The sequence below is a fragment of the Epinephelus fuscoguttatus genome, linkage group LG6, assembly GCF_011397635.1.
Source record: "Epinephelus fuscoguttatus linkage group LG6, E.fuscoguttatus.final_Chr_v1".
Lineage (NCBI taxonomy): Eukaryota > Metazoa > Chordata > Actinopteri > Perciformes > Serranidae > Epinephelus > Epinephelus fuscoguttatus.
The window spans coordinates 21,899,134-21,915,642 of record NC_064757.1 but is presented as its reverse complement, the minus strand read 5'-3'; the positions used below and the strand labels follow the sequence as shown (position 1 = coordinate 21,915,642).

General features: G+C 42.1%; 1 protein-coding gene across 1 annotated transcript; it reads left to right on the top strand.

Annotated features, from left to right (window-relative positions):
- Positions 1-932: 932 nt before the first annotated feature.
- Positions 933-16,486, top strand: si:ch211-166a6.5 (clustered mitochondria protein homolog). The gene is made up of 28 exons (XM_049579239.1): positions 933-1,245; positions 2,757-2,866; positions 3,030-3,201; positions 4,596-4,733; positions 4,845-4,999; positions 5,093-5,247; positions 6,049-6,171; positions 6,507-6,639; positions 6,734-6,826; positions 6,955-7,121; positions 8,503-8,682; positions 8,792-9,229; positions 9,316-9,389; positions 9,485-9,589; positions 9,871-9,971; positions 10,072-10,224; positions 10,997-11,059; positions 11,199-11,431; positions 11,531-11,615; positions 11,747-11,900; positions 11,998-12,137; positions 12,433-12,513; positions 13,399-13,524; positions 13,638-13,747; positions 13,866-13,959; positions 14,043-14,168; positions 14,274-14,347; positions 15,593-16,486. The coding sequence occupies exons 1-28, from the start codon at positions 1,197-1,199 to the stop codon at positions 16,257-16,259; spliced, it is 4,299 nt and encodes a 1,432-aa protein (XP_049435196.1). The 5' UTR covers positions 933-1,196; the 3' UTR covers positions 16,260-16,486.
- The last annotated feature ends 23 nt before the right edge of the window (positions 16,487-16,509 follow it).

Here is a 16,509-nt window from a genome sequence, read left to right as displayed (position 1 = left end):
ACTGCCCCCAAATATTGAGTTGACGTCACGAATTTGCAATGAGTTTGGTCATTGTTTTTCTGCAGTGAACAGTAGAGGCGTTCAAAGTTCAGTTTTCACCAGTTTAGTGAAAGGTAAACATGACTTAACACATGTTTATAACTCCATTTGATATATTTAGTAATTGTAAATGGAACGGGTGCTTTGGTTATGCGCGAGTTACATTGTTATAAGCCTAAATATATTTTCATGCAGGTGGTGGTCGAAATGAGGATTTTGTGTATTTTTTTTTCCACTGCAGGTATAATTAGGTGAATTTTTCCAGCAGATGCATGTCTAACACTGTAGGTGTTAGATGTATTGTCAATCAATACAGCATGGCATTCTAGCAATACCACACAGGTCACCTGCATAGCCTAACCCAGATATCTCACTGTTTGGTTTGGACTGAGATATGCCCAGGTATGTGTGACATGTGAATGTAGTAGGTGTAGGCATAGGCGTTGGTAGGTGTAGTGAGAGAGAAACCACATCTTGGGACCTAGTCACACCCATTTCTGGCAAATTAACTGGCTTGTGGTTATATTTTCAGTAAACTGACTTCACTATCATGAGTATGATATGACATCACTATCACTTCACCCTCTTGACCTTAGATTAGAGGAGTAAGTTTTTCTGTTTCCATTAAAGCACACAGATTCACTAAACGAACCATAACATTTGTAACTTGAAGTACTTTATGTAAAAAGTGCCATTGTTGGTCAGCTCAGGTCAAACCACTACCAAACATACTGTGTGCTTATTCCCACCTCCCCTCCAGGGCTTGTGGAGTTAGGGAGGGAGGAGTGAAACATGCCAGGGGAAGGAAGAGTGAGTAGAGCTAGACACACCCAGTCCAACAAAGTGTGAGAGACATGCACAGTAATGAGCCTGTGTGGAGCAATAAGAGGGTGTGGCTTTTTTTTATACAGGGAGAACAGATAAGCTGAGTTTGCCTTGTAGAGAGGGGCAGGAGTCACAATCCTGAACAGATAGCAGCTTACTTTCACTCTGCTGCGCTCTCTTTAACAATCCAGCTGCAGGTTTCCACTCACCCTCTCCCTCTCTCGTGTGTTCCTCCAGCAGTTTGAAGCAAGACTTTGAGGGGGGAGCAGCTTCCAGCACAGAGAAGAAGAAACACAAGTGGACAGCTCAAGAAAAAACTGCAACACGCAGCCATGAAGGACAAAGTGAGGAGAGGTGGAGGAAGAAATCAGGCCAAGGCTGGTAAGAAATCCCTGCGATGTGTTTTTCTCTCTGTCTCTCTCTGTCTTGTTTGTACTTTCCTCTTCCTTCTTTTTTCCTCTGGTGCCTCCCTCACTGAAGAATGTGAGGAGGGTGGGAGTTTTAGCACTGCACTGCTGCTCTGAACATGGCTGATGCTATTCTGTGCTTTCACCAACTTTTTAACCACTGGGAAGATCTGCTCTGCACTTTTAACTTGTGAATTCTCAGCTATAGTCCTTTGAGGGCAAAGAAGAATAGCTTTTATTCTAATCTCCATGCACAGCTGTTTATCTAAAATCAAGATCCTACCACTTTTTTCAAAGCTCCAGCTTTATCTACCTTGTAATCCCTTTGCCACACTCTGTAGTAGGCCTTTCAGCTTCTTTGAATCTTTGCCACTCCCCTTCACAAAAGAGAATGATAGGATTAAAAAAGAGTGTGCATTTGCACGTCTTCAGTTGAGGTAACTCTGGGGTGTCTATACCCTCCTCAAAAGCGCAATCGATCTGTGGGCACAGCATTATGATTGGCAGGTTCATTCATTTCAAAGTAAACCTACTATGTGACATATAAGGAAGGAAACCTACTGGCTTGTTTAGCTTTAGGTGCAAGCCAACCTCAGAAATCGGTGCCAAGATAAACTCGTCAGGGCTGCAAACAATGCTGTCTTATGTAGTAGTAAGGCACCAGTAGAAAAGAGGTTGATGGCTTCATGCCCGCAGAGAGGAGGGACCTTGTTTCAGCGAATCGCAAACACAGAAGCTATTTTTTGGGTGCTCTCCAATGGTAAAGTAGTCCCAGATTGACAGCAAGAGCTGGGGATTTACAGTACAATGAATTACAATCTTCAGAGATGAGTGCAAAGTGAATTTTCTCCTTTGCCATGCACATGCCAAAGGTGTTATATATACAATATGTGCACGCATGCATGAATGCAGGCATGCTGTACTGTCAGGCTGTAAGTTTGTTAGTTTATGTGTTTTAACATTCTGCTGCCTCCACATGCCGGCGCTGGGTGTGGTTGTCCCTTCACCCTGAGATGACATGAAGGCCAGTAGGCAAATTCAACAGGTTTAGTCACACTGCAGGTTGAGAAACACGCTGAGTCCTGCTCTCCCTCTGGTTCTCCCTTCTATGTAAAAAGGCAGACACACCCCACTTTCCCTTTCTTTGACAGTTTCTTGCATAAATTCACTCTCACCCTGAGGCACTCTCACAAACACACACTCACTTTTCAGTCAAGCTCACAGTCATTTTATGGTAAATGAGTGTTCTTGTTTGATTCAGACAATGACATCTGAACTTGATAAGGCACGATTATGAATCACTCATTCATTCTCTCATTCATTTCTTCATGCCTTTTCTAAAGCATTGTCTTCTCTGTGTGGTAGTGAGCTGGAAACTAGCCCAGCATGTAATGAGCGGAAGGCAGGGAAACAACCTAAACTACTTGCCTTTCCAGTGCGGTGCTCTGTGATTATCCTCACTTATTTTTTGTCTCTTTTAAACAGAGGGAATGAGCCTGACTGGTGAAAAGGGTGCCGCTGGTATCAGGCAACATGAGGAAACATCGTTCCCTGTGAAGATTCAGGGAGCAGGAGTGGAGCCATTTGAGCTGCAGGTATAAAACCAGACTGTTGTTTCCTCTCTGTTCCTTCTAGTTCTCTCTTTTGCTAATAATAAGATGGAAACCAACGATCCCGCAGAGACTGGATAACTAATGTTTTTATATAATAAACAGATTAATAATCTATATTTGGGCATTACTTGCTGTGTCTTTGTAGGTTCATGGATTTTGGCTCGTTCAAGACGCAGTAATGGCTCTGCTTTCGAGGGATGAGGTGTGTCCACGTTCCAACCTATCACTGGCGCTCGCTGGTACCACTCTGGATCCCCTCGCAGAACTGCAAAGTCTCAAGGGGCTTAAACCAGGAGCCATCCTCCGCCTGGTGGAAGGTAGGATTGTTTTTTTCTCTTTCCTTTTTTTTCAAGAACCTTCCCTTTTAGTTGAGCTTAATAATAGTCAAATGGTCCAAAGGCTTATTTTAAGGTACATTGAGAAACTGCTTTTCTTACGCCTGTTTTCAAAATTCATACATGTTATTCCTATGGTCTAAGGCAGTACAAAAATATAGTAAGCATAAAAACTCTCCTAAATAGAAAAACTACAGTGCTAAAACCTGAATTTGTGATGTTATCAAGTATAAAGTCTGGAGCTGCTCCATAGACAGTTAATGGGGAAAGATGTTCTGGATTACACTGGGGGCATTTTCTGAGTATGGGTGCATTTTCTGTTTCCGGGCTGAGAATACTACAGCAGAATAAAATTCATTTGGGTATAAAAAAGAAAGCAAACATTTGAGACATTTGTTGGAGACTTACCTCTCTGGTTTCTGGCATTGAGAGAGAGTAATTCATGTTCACAAATATTGACTGAACTTCCTTAGGTCACTATATTGAAATTCTTCATTAGGTGGCGAAGCTATACTTTATGAACTGTGCAAGGGGAAATTCAATCTTTCACTCTGTTGTTACAGTCACACACACACACACACACACACACACACACACACACACAGGTCTGACATACACACATACACAAACTAGACCTATACACATACAGAGGTGTCAGAGCAAGGGGGCTGCCTCACAGGATGATGGCCTAATAAAGCAGTTAGGCGGCACCTCTGCAATGCCTGCACCTCTTCAGCTACTAGTCCACACTGTATTTGTTCCGTGCAGGGACTTGTGGTTTTGGTTACAGTATTCTGTTCTGTATTGCATTAAATTGTTGTCAGGCCTTTTAACAGTATAACTTCTACTTTCTTACATGTCCATTTCTGTATCTACATATCGAAAGGTTATTAATGGTGTAATGACTGATTACAGAATCAGAATATAGGACCAGAAAATCCTGTCAATAATTTCAGCACACCCATCACCCTTTCCCTTTCACACACACTTAAGTCTCTCTCACCTTAATGCAAGTTGCTGACTCACCTTTTACTGAGTCATCAAAACAAGGTATGTAGTTGCAGAGATTACAAGTGTGTGCAAACCAATTTGTCCGTCTCTCACCAGCTAGCTGTTGAAATGAACAAACTATCATGCAGGCCACCTGTTATTCTGTACAGTATATATTCAGAGAACATGCATCATTGATTAACTGGCACTCAGTGTGCTTTTTAAATTCAAATGTAACATCAGTATAAATACTCTTTAATAAATTCATCATGAATATATCACGATATCCAAGACTATTTGTCCTGCACATTCTGGCTGTTTAAAAAGAGTCCACAGTTTTATAAATGTCACTGGAACCTTTTTATTACTGCTGTGTTTCTTTCCAGAACCCTACACTGCCCGCTCAGCCAGGATCCATCTGGCTCGTGTGCTGGAGCTGCTGAGAGCGTCTAGACCTCAGGATGCACTGAGAGAAGGACGCTCACCAAGCGTACTGGAGACACTCACACATGCACAAACACCAGGTACACACACACACACACACACACACAGTGCACTTACACAAAAGGTTAATACAAAGATACAAAAGTAGCATGCAAGCTCATGCTGAGAATCTTCTTTTATTACCTCTGCAGACTCTAGCTTACCGAATGGAAAAAGCCTGAAGCGCTCTTTAAGCAACACAAAAACAGAAACAACCAACCAGGATGGAGCTCCTCCCGAGTACCTCCTGCCTGGATCCTCAGAGAGACCACTCATGGCCCTGCTACCACACAGCTCCCAACCAGAGGTACATCAATATCCAGGATCTGGTTTTATACTCGGCCAGCCCTTATTCACACAGACACACTAACTCTTTGTGGCTTTATATTTGTCTCATCAGGCCCCCAGCTACTTGAGGGACTTGTCTCTTAGCTGCTGGAACCCGGTTCCAGGACACAGGAAGATGCAGGGTGACTTCCTGTACATCACTGCAGTGACAATTGAGGGACGACGGTGTGAAATTACATCCTGTCCCAAAGGTTTCTTTCTCAATAGGTAAAGAAATATTTTAATGATAATTAAGAAAGACTTCACCCACAAAATGACCATTTCTATATCAATGTGTCAAACCGTGTCATGTTGGATTTGTGAAGAGAACTTTGATTTTCTCACATGCCTCTACAATGAATCCAAAAACAGAGAAAGGTCTTGATGGATTGAAGTCATAGGCAACTGCAGCAAAACTATATCAAAACATCTGTTTACAGGCTTTCAAAAAACTCCTGCAGTATAATCCAAGTCTCATTTGTCCAGGCGTATTCTCAGTACTTCCCAAACAGACAGCCCTTTCTGACGGGGAACTGAGCTGAAAGCGAAACTTAAGCTCTCCTCAAAGCCAGACTCCATTGATGAAACAGTAATTTTTTTCCTCACTGAATGCAGGCGGCTGCTGCTCTACCACTCCCTTGACTGGTAATTTGTTATTTTGTAACTTTAGTGAATCCAAATGAACAAAGTCTGATTGAGGTTAGTTATTGATCAGTCCAGACTGATCTGCTAAGTGCTAACTGATAAATCATTTTTGGAATCTTTGGTCACCAGAGGCATGCAAGAAAAATTAACTTTCTTCACAAAGTCAGTGTGATACAGGGTGAGTAATTGTTTACCAACTGTTTATAGCTGAAATAAATTATTGTAGAAAATGTATAGAAGGCCAATGATGTACCCAGCAGTCTTATTTCCTTTCTATCTGAGTAATCTACATTTAGACTTCTGTATACATGTAAATATAAATAATTGAACTTTAATGTTTACGTATAATTTCTAATTATTTCTCTTTTCCCTTCTTTATCTCAGGTCTACAGAAGAAATGTTTGATCCTCGTCCTACACAGTCTTCCCCAGTTTGTCACAGTCTCACCGACCTGCTCTGTAACATCAGCCCTGCCTTCAAACAAGCTATGATCACACTCAGAAACAGGTAACATTACCACCTAGGCATAATGAAAGCATGGATACTACAGTATTTTAAGATAAGAGATAAGATAAGATAATTCTTTTTTTCATCCCACCCCGAGGAAGTTTGCAACATTACAGCAGCAGAGGGATAGTGCCAACAGGAAGCTCAGTAAAAAAAAAATAAAAAAGCAATATATAAGTACATAAAACAAGTAAACTGTACAAAAACAAAGAGCAGAGAGCCATATATTAAGCAAATTTGCCAGAATCAGAACAGCGTGATTTTGGAGATGTGTCTGTTCCCATTTCAAGTCAATGATCATAATAACTTATACTGTAAACTGTTTCTTCCTTTAGGTCTCAGTTACCTCCAGTGGAGGTGATGCCCACTCCCTACCCCACCCTGAGCTGGCTTGGGCCTCCCTGCGCCTCCCGCACTCACAAAAACACCTTCAGCAGACTGGGAGTGGAAGAACAGCCAGCAACGCAGGTATTTTACAACACCGCACAATGGCTTGTTGCTATTTATTGAATAGCATTCTGCTGGCTTTGATATTAAGTGTAACTATGTGTGTTATGTGTAGGCTCCAGATTGGAATGAGGAGTTGCAAGTTGCCAGAAATCTTCCACAAGGCAGCCTGGAGGAGAGGCTGCAGAGAGAGAGAGCTCTGCTTCAGGTGACATGAAAAGCTATAATTTAACTAAAAACAACAGCAGGAAAGCTCAGGACTCCTAGGGCATGTTTTTTTCTTTGTTTGCTTAACACCTCGTCCGCTTACCTTTATTTGTACCTTTTTTTTTTCAGGTGAACAGTGCATTTGTTAGGGCTGTGATGCAGGGTGCTGAATCTGTTGTAGATGGCTTTGTGGAGCCAGTGAATGGAAACCCTGAGGACCCAGCTTTCCTGTGGGGTGGCCTGTTTATGAGCCAGGGGGCAGCAAGCACAATGTTTGGTGGAGACAGAGGTCGCAGGTGAGAGCAAACCAAAAGGTCACTGGCATGATCCTATTGATGGAAAGCCATTTATTCCGAAGTGTGTACATAGTCTCATAGCTGTTAAAGAAGTATTTCACTGCTGGAAAGATGGTCTTTTTATAAAACTGGGTTGTTTATGCAGTAGAGAGACACAGATACTTTTAACATTGGTGCTACATGATCAGAAAAAACATAGGAAAAGGGCTGTGGTAAACCTACAACTACCAGAATGCACTTAGCTGCACCAGACCAACAAACGCTCCCACTGGTGGGTGACCAGTAATGCAAGGTTGTCCCAAGCCCCCAGAAATAGCATGGGCTTTGAGGCCAATTTTACACAACGGCCAAATGTGGAATTACAAATTCCTGATCCGTCACTTGATGCCATGGGGCCCAAAAAGACTTTTTCCTGTAGACTTACATTGTGAAAGAGATGACTGTAAATCATGGCTAAACCAGAATTTAGCTGCTCAGCCAGCAGAAGCTAGCCACTTGGCCATGTTTGGCCACTATAAGTCTCTAGTGCACTTACTCTATGGACACCACAATGCCATGGAATCTGAGCTTGTTTGGCTTTAGTGCCACTGAGGAACTTCCATAGGAATAAATGGGGGCCTGCCTTCAACACTATTTCCATTTCTCTTTATACATCCATGGCTTGTCCCTTTTAACTCAGGAAACAATATGGCAGCCAATTGGTAACAAACAATCTTGTATTACAGTTAAACAGTGAGCTAAAATACGTTTTGGAAATAATTTTAGATGAGAATTAGGCAACGCAGTAACAGATTCTTGGTTCATATTTGGTCAGCAATGCCTAGTTTTACTGTTTAATCTCAGCCTCTATTTTAACATTACAGAAAACAGTATGGCGCCCATATCCTGTTTACAAATTCTCATATTACAGCCAAACAGTGCACTAAAAATGTGTCTTAAAACATTTTAAATGAGAAATATTCAAAACAGTAATCAAATCTTGTTTCTTATTTGATCAGCACTGCTTAGTTTTACCATCAGCTTCAATACTCTTTGGTCTGTGATGGCAGGCATACGAAAATGCCGAAAAAGTATAATCTTGAGCAACAGCTCAAGATCCAGCAAAAATCCACCGGTTTTGAGTAGAGAGATGAGCAGGGAGATCTGGGTGCTGGTAAGATGGAAGAAGGTTTACCACAGTTCATCTACATATACTACCCACATTGTTATGATACAAAGCTGGTTGAAAAACAACAAAAAAATCCCTTTCAGGATTAAGGATGTACACTGTGGCCTCCTGCATGTGTCTGATAAGAGTATTAGAAAAAAGATTTTGTTTCACTTCTATGATGTCATTGATTTGGCACTGACTATGGAAATGTTTCTGCCTCTCAACTTGCAGGGCTGCTCAGAGGCTGGAGCTTCAAGGAGTGCAGGCCTACAATGACATTGAGGGGCTGCAGGGGCTGCACACTCTCCCTACAGCCATTGTAGACTACAGAGGAGTGCGACTGTCTGCTCAGGGTCTGGCCCCCGGGTTGGAAGGCTCAGAGCAGGAACAGGCTGCTTCTCCTGCCGCAAGGTAGTGGACCCATTATTCAGCAGTCCTCTGTGGTGGTGGTGTCACTTTGTAAGGCAGACATTTGTTTTGTCTTTTTTCTGCTAATGGTCTTACTTCTTTTGCTCTACAGAGGCTTGCTGTACGGGGTAAATGCAGGACACCAAGAGTCCCCCCAACGCAGACGGCTGCTAGAGCTCTTGGCTCTGTCTGCCAAATCACTTTCTCTCCAGAGACATGTTGTTGTGTCACCCAACGGTCACAAGGTACCACTGTTCACTTCACTGGATGCTCAAGGACTGTTGGGGGCTGATGGGAGGTTCTACATACTGGATGTGTTCAGGACCTTCCCTGCTGATGCCAACTTCTGCCCAGAGGTGGAGATGGAAGGTCAGTCACTCACTGGAGAAGAAGAGAGTAGCAAAAGCTGTGAAGAGGACAAGGAGAAGAAGGACTGTGTGAAAGAAGGTTGGCCAGAGAATTATCACACGGACTCGGGGCTTCCAAAGAGCTTCCCTCATGGACTCTGTAGACTGAGACCAGAGCTGATGCAAGCCTTCATCCAGCACAAGTGAGTTCTACTTTAAATGAAATACTTTTAAACTCAGTTTTTAAGTTTTTCCACAAAGTTGAAGTTTTGTTCTTTGTTTCTTTTAGACATTGCCAGTTCACTCAACATGTCAGGGAGACTTTGGACGAGAATGGAGGCTTTGAAGAATGTGCAACAGCTTGTAAGAAGTGTTTTTGTAGATCTAAATGAATGGAGACCTCAAATAAAGTGAAACTTTGGCTATTTTATACTTGACAAATGTTTGTTCACTTGCAGGTGACTCTCGAGCAACGCAGGCAGTACGAGCTGCTTGTAAAGAAGTGGGCTCAGTCAGCGACATCATCTTTGAGATGCGCTTTAGCCCAAGTGTCTTCTCTTCAGGTACCAGGAGAAACTACACACATTTAAGGTCCAATGTGTAAGATTTAGGGTTTGCTATATTGGCAGAAATGGAATATAATAAGCATAACAATTTTTCCATTGGTTTATAATCACGTAAAAATAAGAATAATTATGCTTGGCACATGGGAGAACTTTCAGTTGGTTGCAATCTGCAACCCTCACCGCTAGATGCCAATAAATCTTACACACTAGACCTGTAACACTCAGTTAGATCTTTTGCTAGAACACAATGTGACAGGCTTCTTGTGCTTTGTGTCCAGGAGCAACCTTCCCCTCTGGTGAAAGTAAGTCAACGGCGCTTCAGGAGAGGTTACTGAGGGAAGCTGCAGCTTTCATCATCACACATCAGATACCAGCCTTTGTAAGTGGATCCATTGTTTACATACTATAATAAGCCCATCTACTGCAAACATGAAACCAGCTTGTCATATGCATGTGTGTTTGTGTTTGTGTTTGTGCAGGTGGAGTATTGCTTACAAAGCAATGAGGCACCAATGGATGGAGCTTCTCTAAAACGGGCGCTACACCAGAAAGGCATCAACCTCCGGTATCTGGGCCATGTGATCAAGAACATCAGCCAGTCGGAACACAAGGAGTGTCTGAGGCATATAACGGTGTGTTTGATTAACAAAAAAGTCAAACTTAAAGGGACAGTTCACTCCAAGATTAAAAACACACATTTTTCCTCTTACCTTTTGTGTTATTTATCAGTCTGGATTGTTTTGGTGTGAGTTGCAGAGTGTTGGAGATATCGGCCATAGAGATGTCTGCCTTCTCTTGAATATAATGGAAGTAGATGGCACTTGGCTTGTGGTGCTTTAAGTGCCAAAAAACTACATTTACAAAAATATCTTCAGCAATATCTACAGTATTTCCAGAAATCATGACCTAGTTACTCAAGATAATCCACAGACCTTGCTGTAAGCAGTTTTAATATAGACAGTCACCAATCATATCATTGTGTTGAAGAGACTGTGCATTTACTCTTAGACGGGTGGCTTATGCTCCTTACAGCATGACATGTAATCCTTATTGGCGTCCTTTTGGGCTGAGCTGTATTGTTAGCTTGCTGGGGGTGCTGGGTCATGATTTATGTACAGAGACATTGTTGTTGAGTTGTTCAAATGTAATTTTGTGCCACTTTGAGCACTACAAGCCGAGTGCCATCTAGTTCCATTATACTCAAGAGAAAGCAGGCATTGATATGACTGGTATCTCCGACATTCAACAACTGACACCAAAACAATCTAGACTGATAAATAGCACGAAAGGTAAGGGTAAGGATGTGTATTTTTGATTTTAGGGTGAACTGTCCCTTTAAACTATTCCTGATGATGTACTTACTCTACTAAATGTGCTTTCTAATGTCCCTCTTTCCTTTAACAGAGATCAGTCATAGGTGAAATTTTCATCCGTTCAACAAGAAGAGTGTTCAACAATTTCCTCCAGGTACTTCACAGTATTCTGTCTGAGCATTCCTACCTATTTTTGTGTTGCACACCTCAAAGTGAGGTGGTGATGTAACAGCATGTGAGGGGCCACACACTCCAGAACAAGTTAACTGCAGCCTCTGGTTATGTCTGTGCAGGGTGTGGATGTGCCTAGTCTCTCTGCAGCTGTCAGTCACTTCCTCTGCTGCCTGTTGGTTCCCCACTTCACTCCCACTCCTGTGGGGGAGGAGACTAAAAAGAAGTCAAGGCGGCGTGGCCGAGGGGCTGGGGCCTCTGAAAGCACGCCCTGGAGCACGCTCTCGGGGGCTGAGCTGTGGAACCAGGTCTGCCAGGACGCTGCTGAAACATATAACATCTCTGACAGCCTTGGGTGAGGACACAGTCTTTGTTTGTTCTCCCCTCATGTTTGTTTACCTATGCAATGGCTTAGAGTCAGTTTTAGAACAACTGTCATTTTTCTCTGTAACAGTTCTGGTCCAAACCATCTGGTGGAGCACTATGGCCTGCAGAAGCTCTCTTTGCTCAGAGAGTTCTGTTTAAAGACTGGAGTACAGGTAACGACACCTGTCACCACATCATCTGAAACACATACATATTAGTTATTAGTATATTAGTAATAAAAACTTAAAGAGACACTGTATAATTAAAGAGGAAAATATGTTTGTTAATTCTGTGTCCACACTAGTTGAGACTGAGAGACTACGTCCTCGACAACCAAAATAAAGCCCCCATTGGTCCAGACGACGTCCTCAACATCCTCCCTATTGTCAAGCACATTCATATGCCGACTGTGGATGCTACAAAAGCACACCGAGCTGCACAGAGCTTCATTCAGAAGGGTGAGTCAATAATCCCCTGCGCTGTGGATTAATGTATCTGTTATCTTTATGCTCGGTGTGTGTTTTTGAACAAAATGATTGTGTTTCCCAACTGCAGGTCTGCTGGATCAGGCCCATGAACACCTGAAAGAAGCAACCTACCTGTTTGGTAGGGTGTGTGATGACCTGCACCCTGAGGCCTGTTACTGCCACAGCCTGATGGCCAAGGTGGCCTTCGTGCAGGGGAAGGCAGCAGAGGTAGGTTCAGTGCTCCACAACTTCTTACAGCTACATAAACACATTTCCTTAAATACCTTACATAAGCATATTTAGCTTTAGAACTCGTCCAAAATGTTTGAGAAGGAATTATTGAACATTTTACTCTGGTACATTTATCTGACAACTTAGTGACTTTGCAGAAGATTTAACAGAGTGTAACACACTACAAAATGTCTGTGTCAGTTTTATGAGACACTGAAGTGATTGTATTTCTTTATATACATGAAACTGGCCATTAATTCTTGTCATAACTATCGCTGTCTCTGTTCTCAAGGCTCGCAGTGTCCAGCTCAAAGCAGTGACCATCAGTGAGAGAGTGCTTGGCTTTGACCATCCAAACACCATCCTGCAATATGTGAGTATTAGAGTTGTTCAGATACCAAGTGTTGGAAATGCCTCTGATACTGCCTAAAATTCTGGACGAGGTATCAAGCGAATATGCAAATCTTTATACTGATCTAATACCACGTCATTTATGTATTAGCTTTAAAGTAGTGTCACACCTGGAAAATATGCTAGTTTTCCTGAAAATGATTTCTTCTTTGATGGTCTAAAACAGTAGCCTACACAGCAAGTTGCACTGTGCGGCCACTGGCAACTGATGTTTTAGAGCGCCATAGAAGAATTGATTTGTGTTAAATAATCTAACATTACCTGTCAACAAAATTTCCGCACTTTGGCAATGTTTTAAACAGGAAATCCCACCCGGAAAAAAGCCAACGTGAAAAATACGCAAGGCAGTAGTTTCAAAGGCTGGCAATAGTGCTGCCAATTTCAACAGTGGCAATGTTATAAACCATTTAAAGATGCATCACACAAAAGAGTATGACAAGTTCACCAAAGCAAAGGAGAAAAAAGCAGGACAAACTGCAGCAGCAAGCAATGGGAACTGTATTCCAATAATGAAAGAAATTTGAGAGGCAGCTGGCAAATTTGTTGAATTTATTGTTCTGAATGACCAACATGTCGGTCATCAAAAATGTGGGATTTTGCTGCTCAGTATCGGTTGATACGCAAGTTCAGGTATCAGAATCAGTACAGGAAAAGGAAAGGATAGTATCGAACATCTGTAGTGAGTGTAGCTACACATGTCCACCAGAGGTACTGTTACTGTAAATTGAACTGGTGGTCACCATGGAGACAGATATAAACTGTACCCCTTGGTCCATGACTACACATTTCATATGCACTGTGTCATGTGTGTAGAGTGTGATTGTAATAATTTTGTTGTCAAATGTAGGCCCTCTTGGGTGTGTATGTGTTCGCTGGAGGAGAGATTGCCCTGGCCCAGAAGTGTTTCCTCAGAGCTCGTCTGCTAATGCTAACCGTCCATGGAGAGGACCATCCCTACACTGCAACACTGGATGTAGGCTACAACACCTTTGTGTTCACCTCAAGCACATAAGAAGTCTATTTTTTTTTTATCTGCGTAAACAATTTTTACTTTACGACAATGGCAATCCTCTCATTTTCTTGCAGAGCTGTCTTGGGTTGGTGCTGACTGGAGATCAGAGAGGGCAGTTCTTAAAGAACGCCCTCAGACTCAACACCTCCTTCTTCGGCCCCTCAGGTCTGCACACTGCTCTAAGGTAAGACGCCATTTACAGCTTGCACTCATATTTTGTATAAAAAAGTGATTAATTTGAGTTATTTTGTCCCCTTTTTAACATCATTACAACTTCTCTCCCTGGTTTCTTGTCTGTGCAGCCATCACCTGTTGGCCCAGTGGATGTGCAGCAAAGGTGACTACAGAGGTGCCATGACCCACGAGAAAGAAGCCCTCACTGCTTACACCGCCATAGTCAGTACTATCTGCATGTGAGACTGTGCAAGAGAGCAGTTGGTTGTATGTGCATGTCATCTGATGGTTATTTTCTTTCTCAGTTCGGAGAGGATCACACTCAGACACGCTGCAGCAAAGAGTTTCTGTGCACCATAACCAAGCAGGCAGTGAAGGTGGAGCGCTCTCTGAGACAGGCAGGAGCTGACAGCACGGAGCAGGCAGTGGAGGTATGCCCAGGAGCTCATGTGGGCTCTGATAACAATAACCTGTTTGAATTCTACAAAGTATAAGCAGAGTGTGTTTATTAATCTGCCTGTCCTCTCTGTCCTCAGTGTCTAACTTCCTCAACTGACACTGTGCTGGAGCAATTGGTTCTGGTGACAGGCATCAAGAGCATCACACACAGGTAAATATTCACTGCAATACATATGATATGCTCAAAGATATATCATGCAGGATTTTCCTAAAAACTATGTATAGACTTGTACAGAGGAAATCCCTCTTAATCATCACTTATGACCCTAGAAGTTAAGGCAGTGTATTTTTCTGCACAGCCTCAGCTCTGTGCCTGTATTTTCTCATTGTCTTCTTATTTTCTGTGTTTGGGATGTTTATGGGTGTGTTTCCTCCACAGCGCCCAGGTGAGGTCAGGGCTTTATAAAAAGATAGTGACCAGGTGCTGGACCATTAGTAACAGACATCCAAGAGACACAGTACAGGAAAAAAGTGCAAATGTAGTGTTTCGAATATTTTTATTAAGGATCCATTAAATTTGATTATTTACATGATTTTTACTAGGATATATGCTGATCTAAACATTTTGCTGTGAAAATAAAACTGATGAATTCAGTATCAGTGATACTATTTCTGATGTATTTTGTCATTTCTTTTTGACTTATGAGTCAGGAAGCACACAGATACTGCTATATCTGTGATGTGGCAGCATTCACCATGATTAATATGATACAATAGATGATATTATAACACTTTGAAAAGGGCCATTCATTTAATTGCTTTACTAAGAATTCTGCTTTTAATAGCAAAAAAAATTATAACAATTTTCTGGTTGAATCTGGAGCCCCCCAGCATAATGGAAAGACAGAGTTAAAAAAAGTTTTTAATTATGGAAAGAATGACAACAAGATCACAGCTGAGAACAAATGATTTTTCTTCTTCCGTTTCTTATTTCTGTTTATTTAATTGTATTTATTTTTATTCTTAGTTTTATTCCTATTAAACTTGTTATTACCACTGAAGTATTAACAGTGTTCAACGTGGATATGAGAAGACTTAAGTTAAATAAGTGCTTCTCCTCTGTGTTGTATGTTTTAAGTATAAAGAATAAAAAAATAAGTTAAAAAAACATGTAATGATGCATAACTTTTCTCTACAGCTTTAAAATGCTGAAGACATTTTAAAATAGACCATCTGAATACTTACCATCTGTTACTGCTGTTACAAAAATGTAAGAAATGTGTTTTTAAAGGTAATTCATATTATAAGAACCTGGAAACTCTAAAGAACTGTACATAGAGTAAAATTAATTTCAAATCACCTTTTCAAACACAACTGGCTCCAGCTGCATGCACATGTATTACAATTATTTGTCGTAAGACAGGAAGTCACTTATGAATTCATTGTGTTTTCGCAGAGACGGGCTCCAAGAGTACAGGAGGAAACACAACGAACTAAAGGAAGCAGTGAGAAAAGAACTGGGACTCACAGTGTCTAACGGGCGCATCATCACAGAGACTGTAATTGGAGAGGAGAAGAACTCCGATCAAGAAACAGGAAGCGGGAAGGAAGCTGAGGATGGAGGAAGCCCAGCAGTGGAGAAAACCAGCGAGAGCCAACAGGAGCAGCCAGTGGAAGAGAACGTGGCGGTGGAGAGTGCTGCCGTAGTTTCAGCTAATGGTGATGTGGTGGAGCCAGCTGAAGAGAGCCAGCAGGAGGAGAAAACAGATGTAGATGGAAAAGACAGTGACAGAGCAGCCACACATGCTGAGGTCAAGGTAGTGAATGGGGAGTCAGAGGTCAGGGCTGCAGGAGAGGAAACTGACACCAGTGCACCAAATGAAGTAAACACCAGCACAGCCAATGGGGAGGTCAAATCTGATGTAACAGCTGATGTGATGAAGTCAGAGTCAGGCGAGGTTAATGGTGAAATTAATGGAGCCTCTGATGCTGCTGTGAGCCCGACAGTCCTTAAGAGTAAAGGCACCTGGGCAGATGTGGTTTCAAAGGCCAGTGGAGCAGGAAACACAGCAGTCAATGGAGTAGCAGGTAGTGTCACTGCTAACGGAGAGGCTGAGGAGTAAAGACATATCATAACAGAAAAACAGTGTTGTAGTCGAGTTTTTCCACGTCACTGCTGTAAGATAAAACTCTCCCAGGATCCAAGATGTATTTTAGTCCAGTGAACATGAAGCAGGTAACAGAGATGAGGAGTATTACTTTGAGTTGGAGATGTTATTGCTGATGCTGGGAGAGGGCTGTACTGAGTGCCATTTTTTTCCAACAATAAACTTTTTATTCTGGTTTACCACTTATGTTGTTGACTTTTTTGGC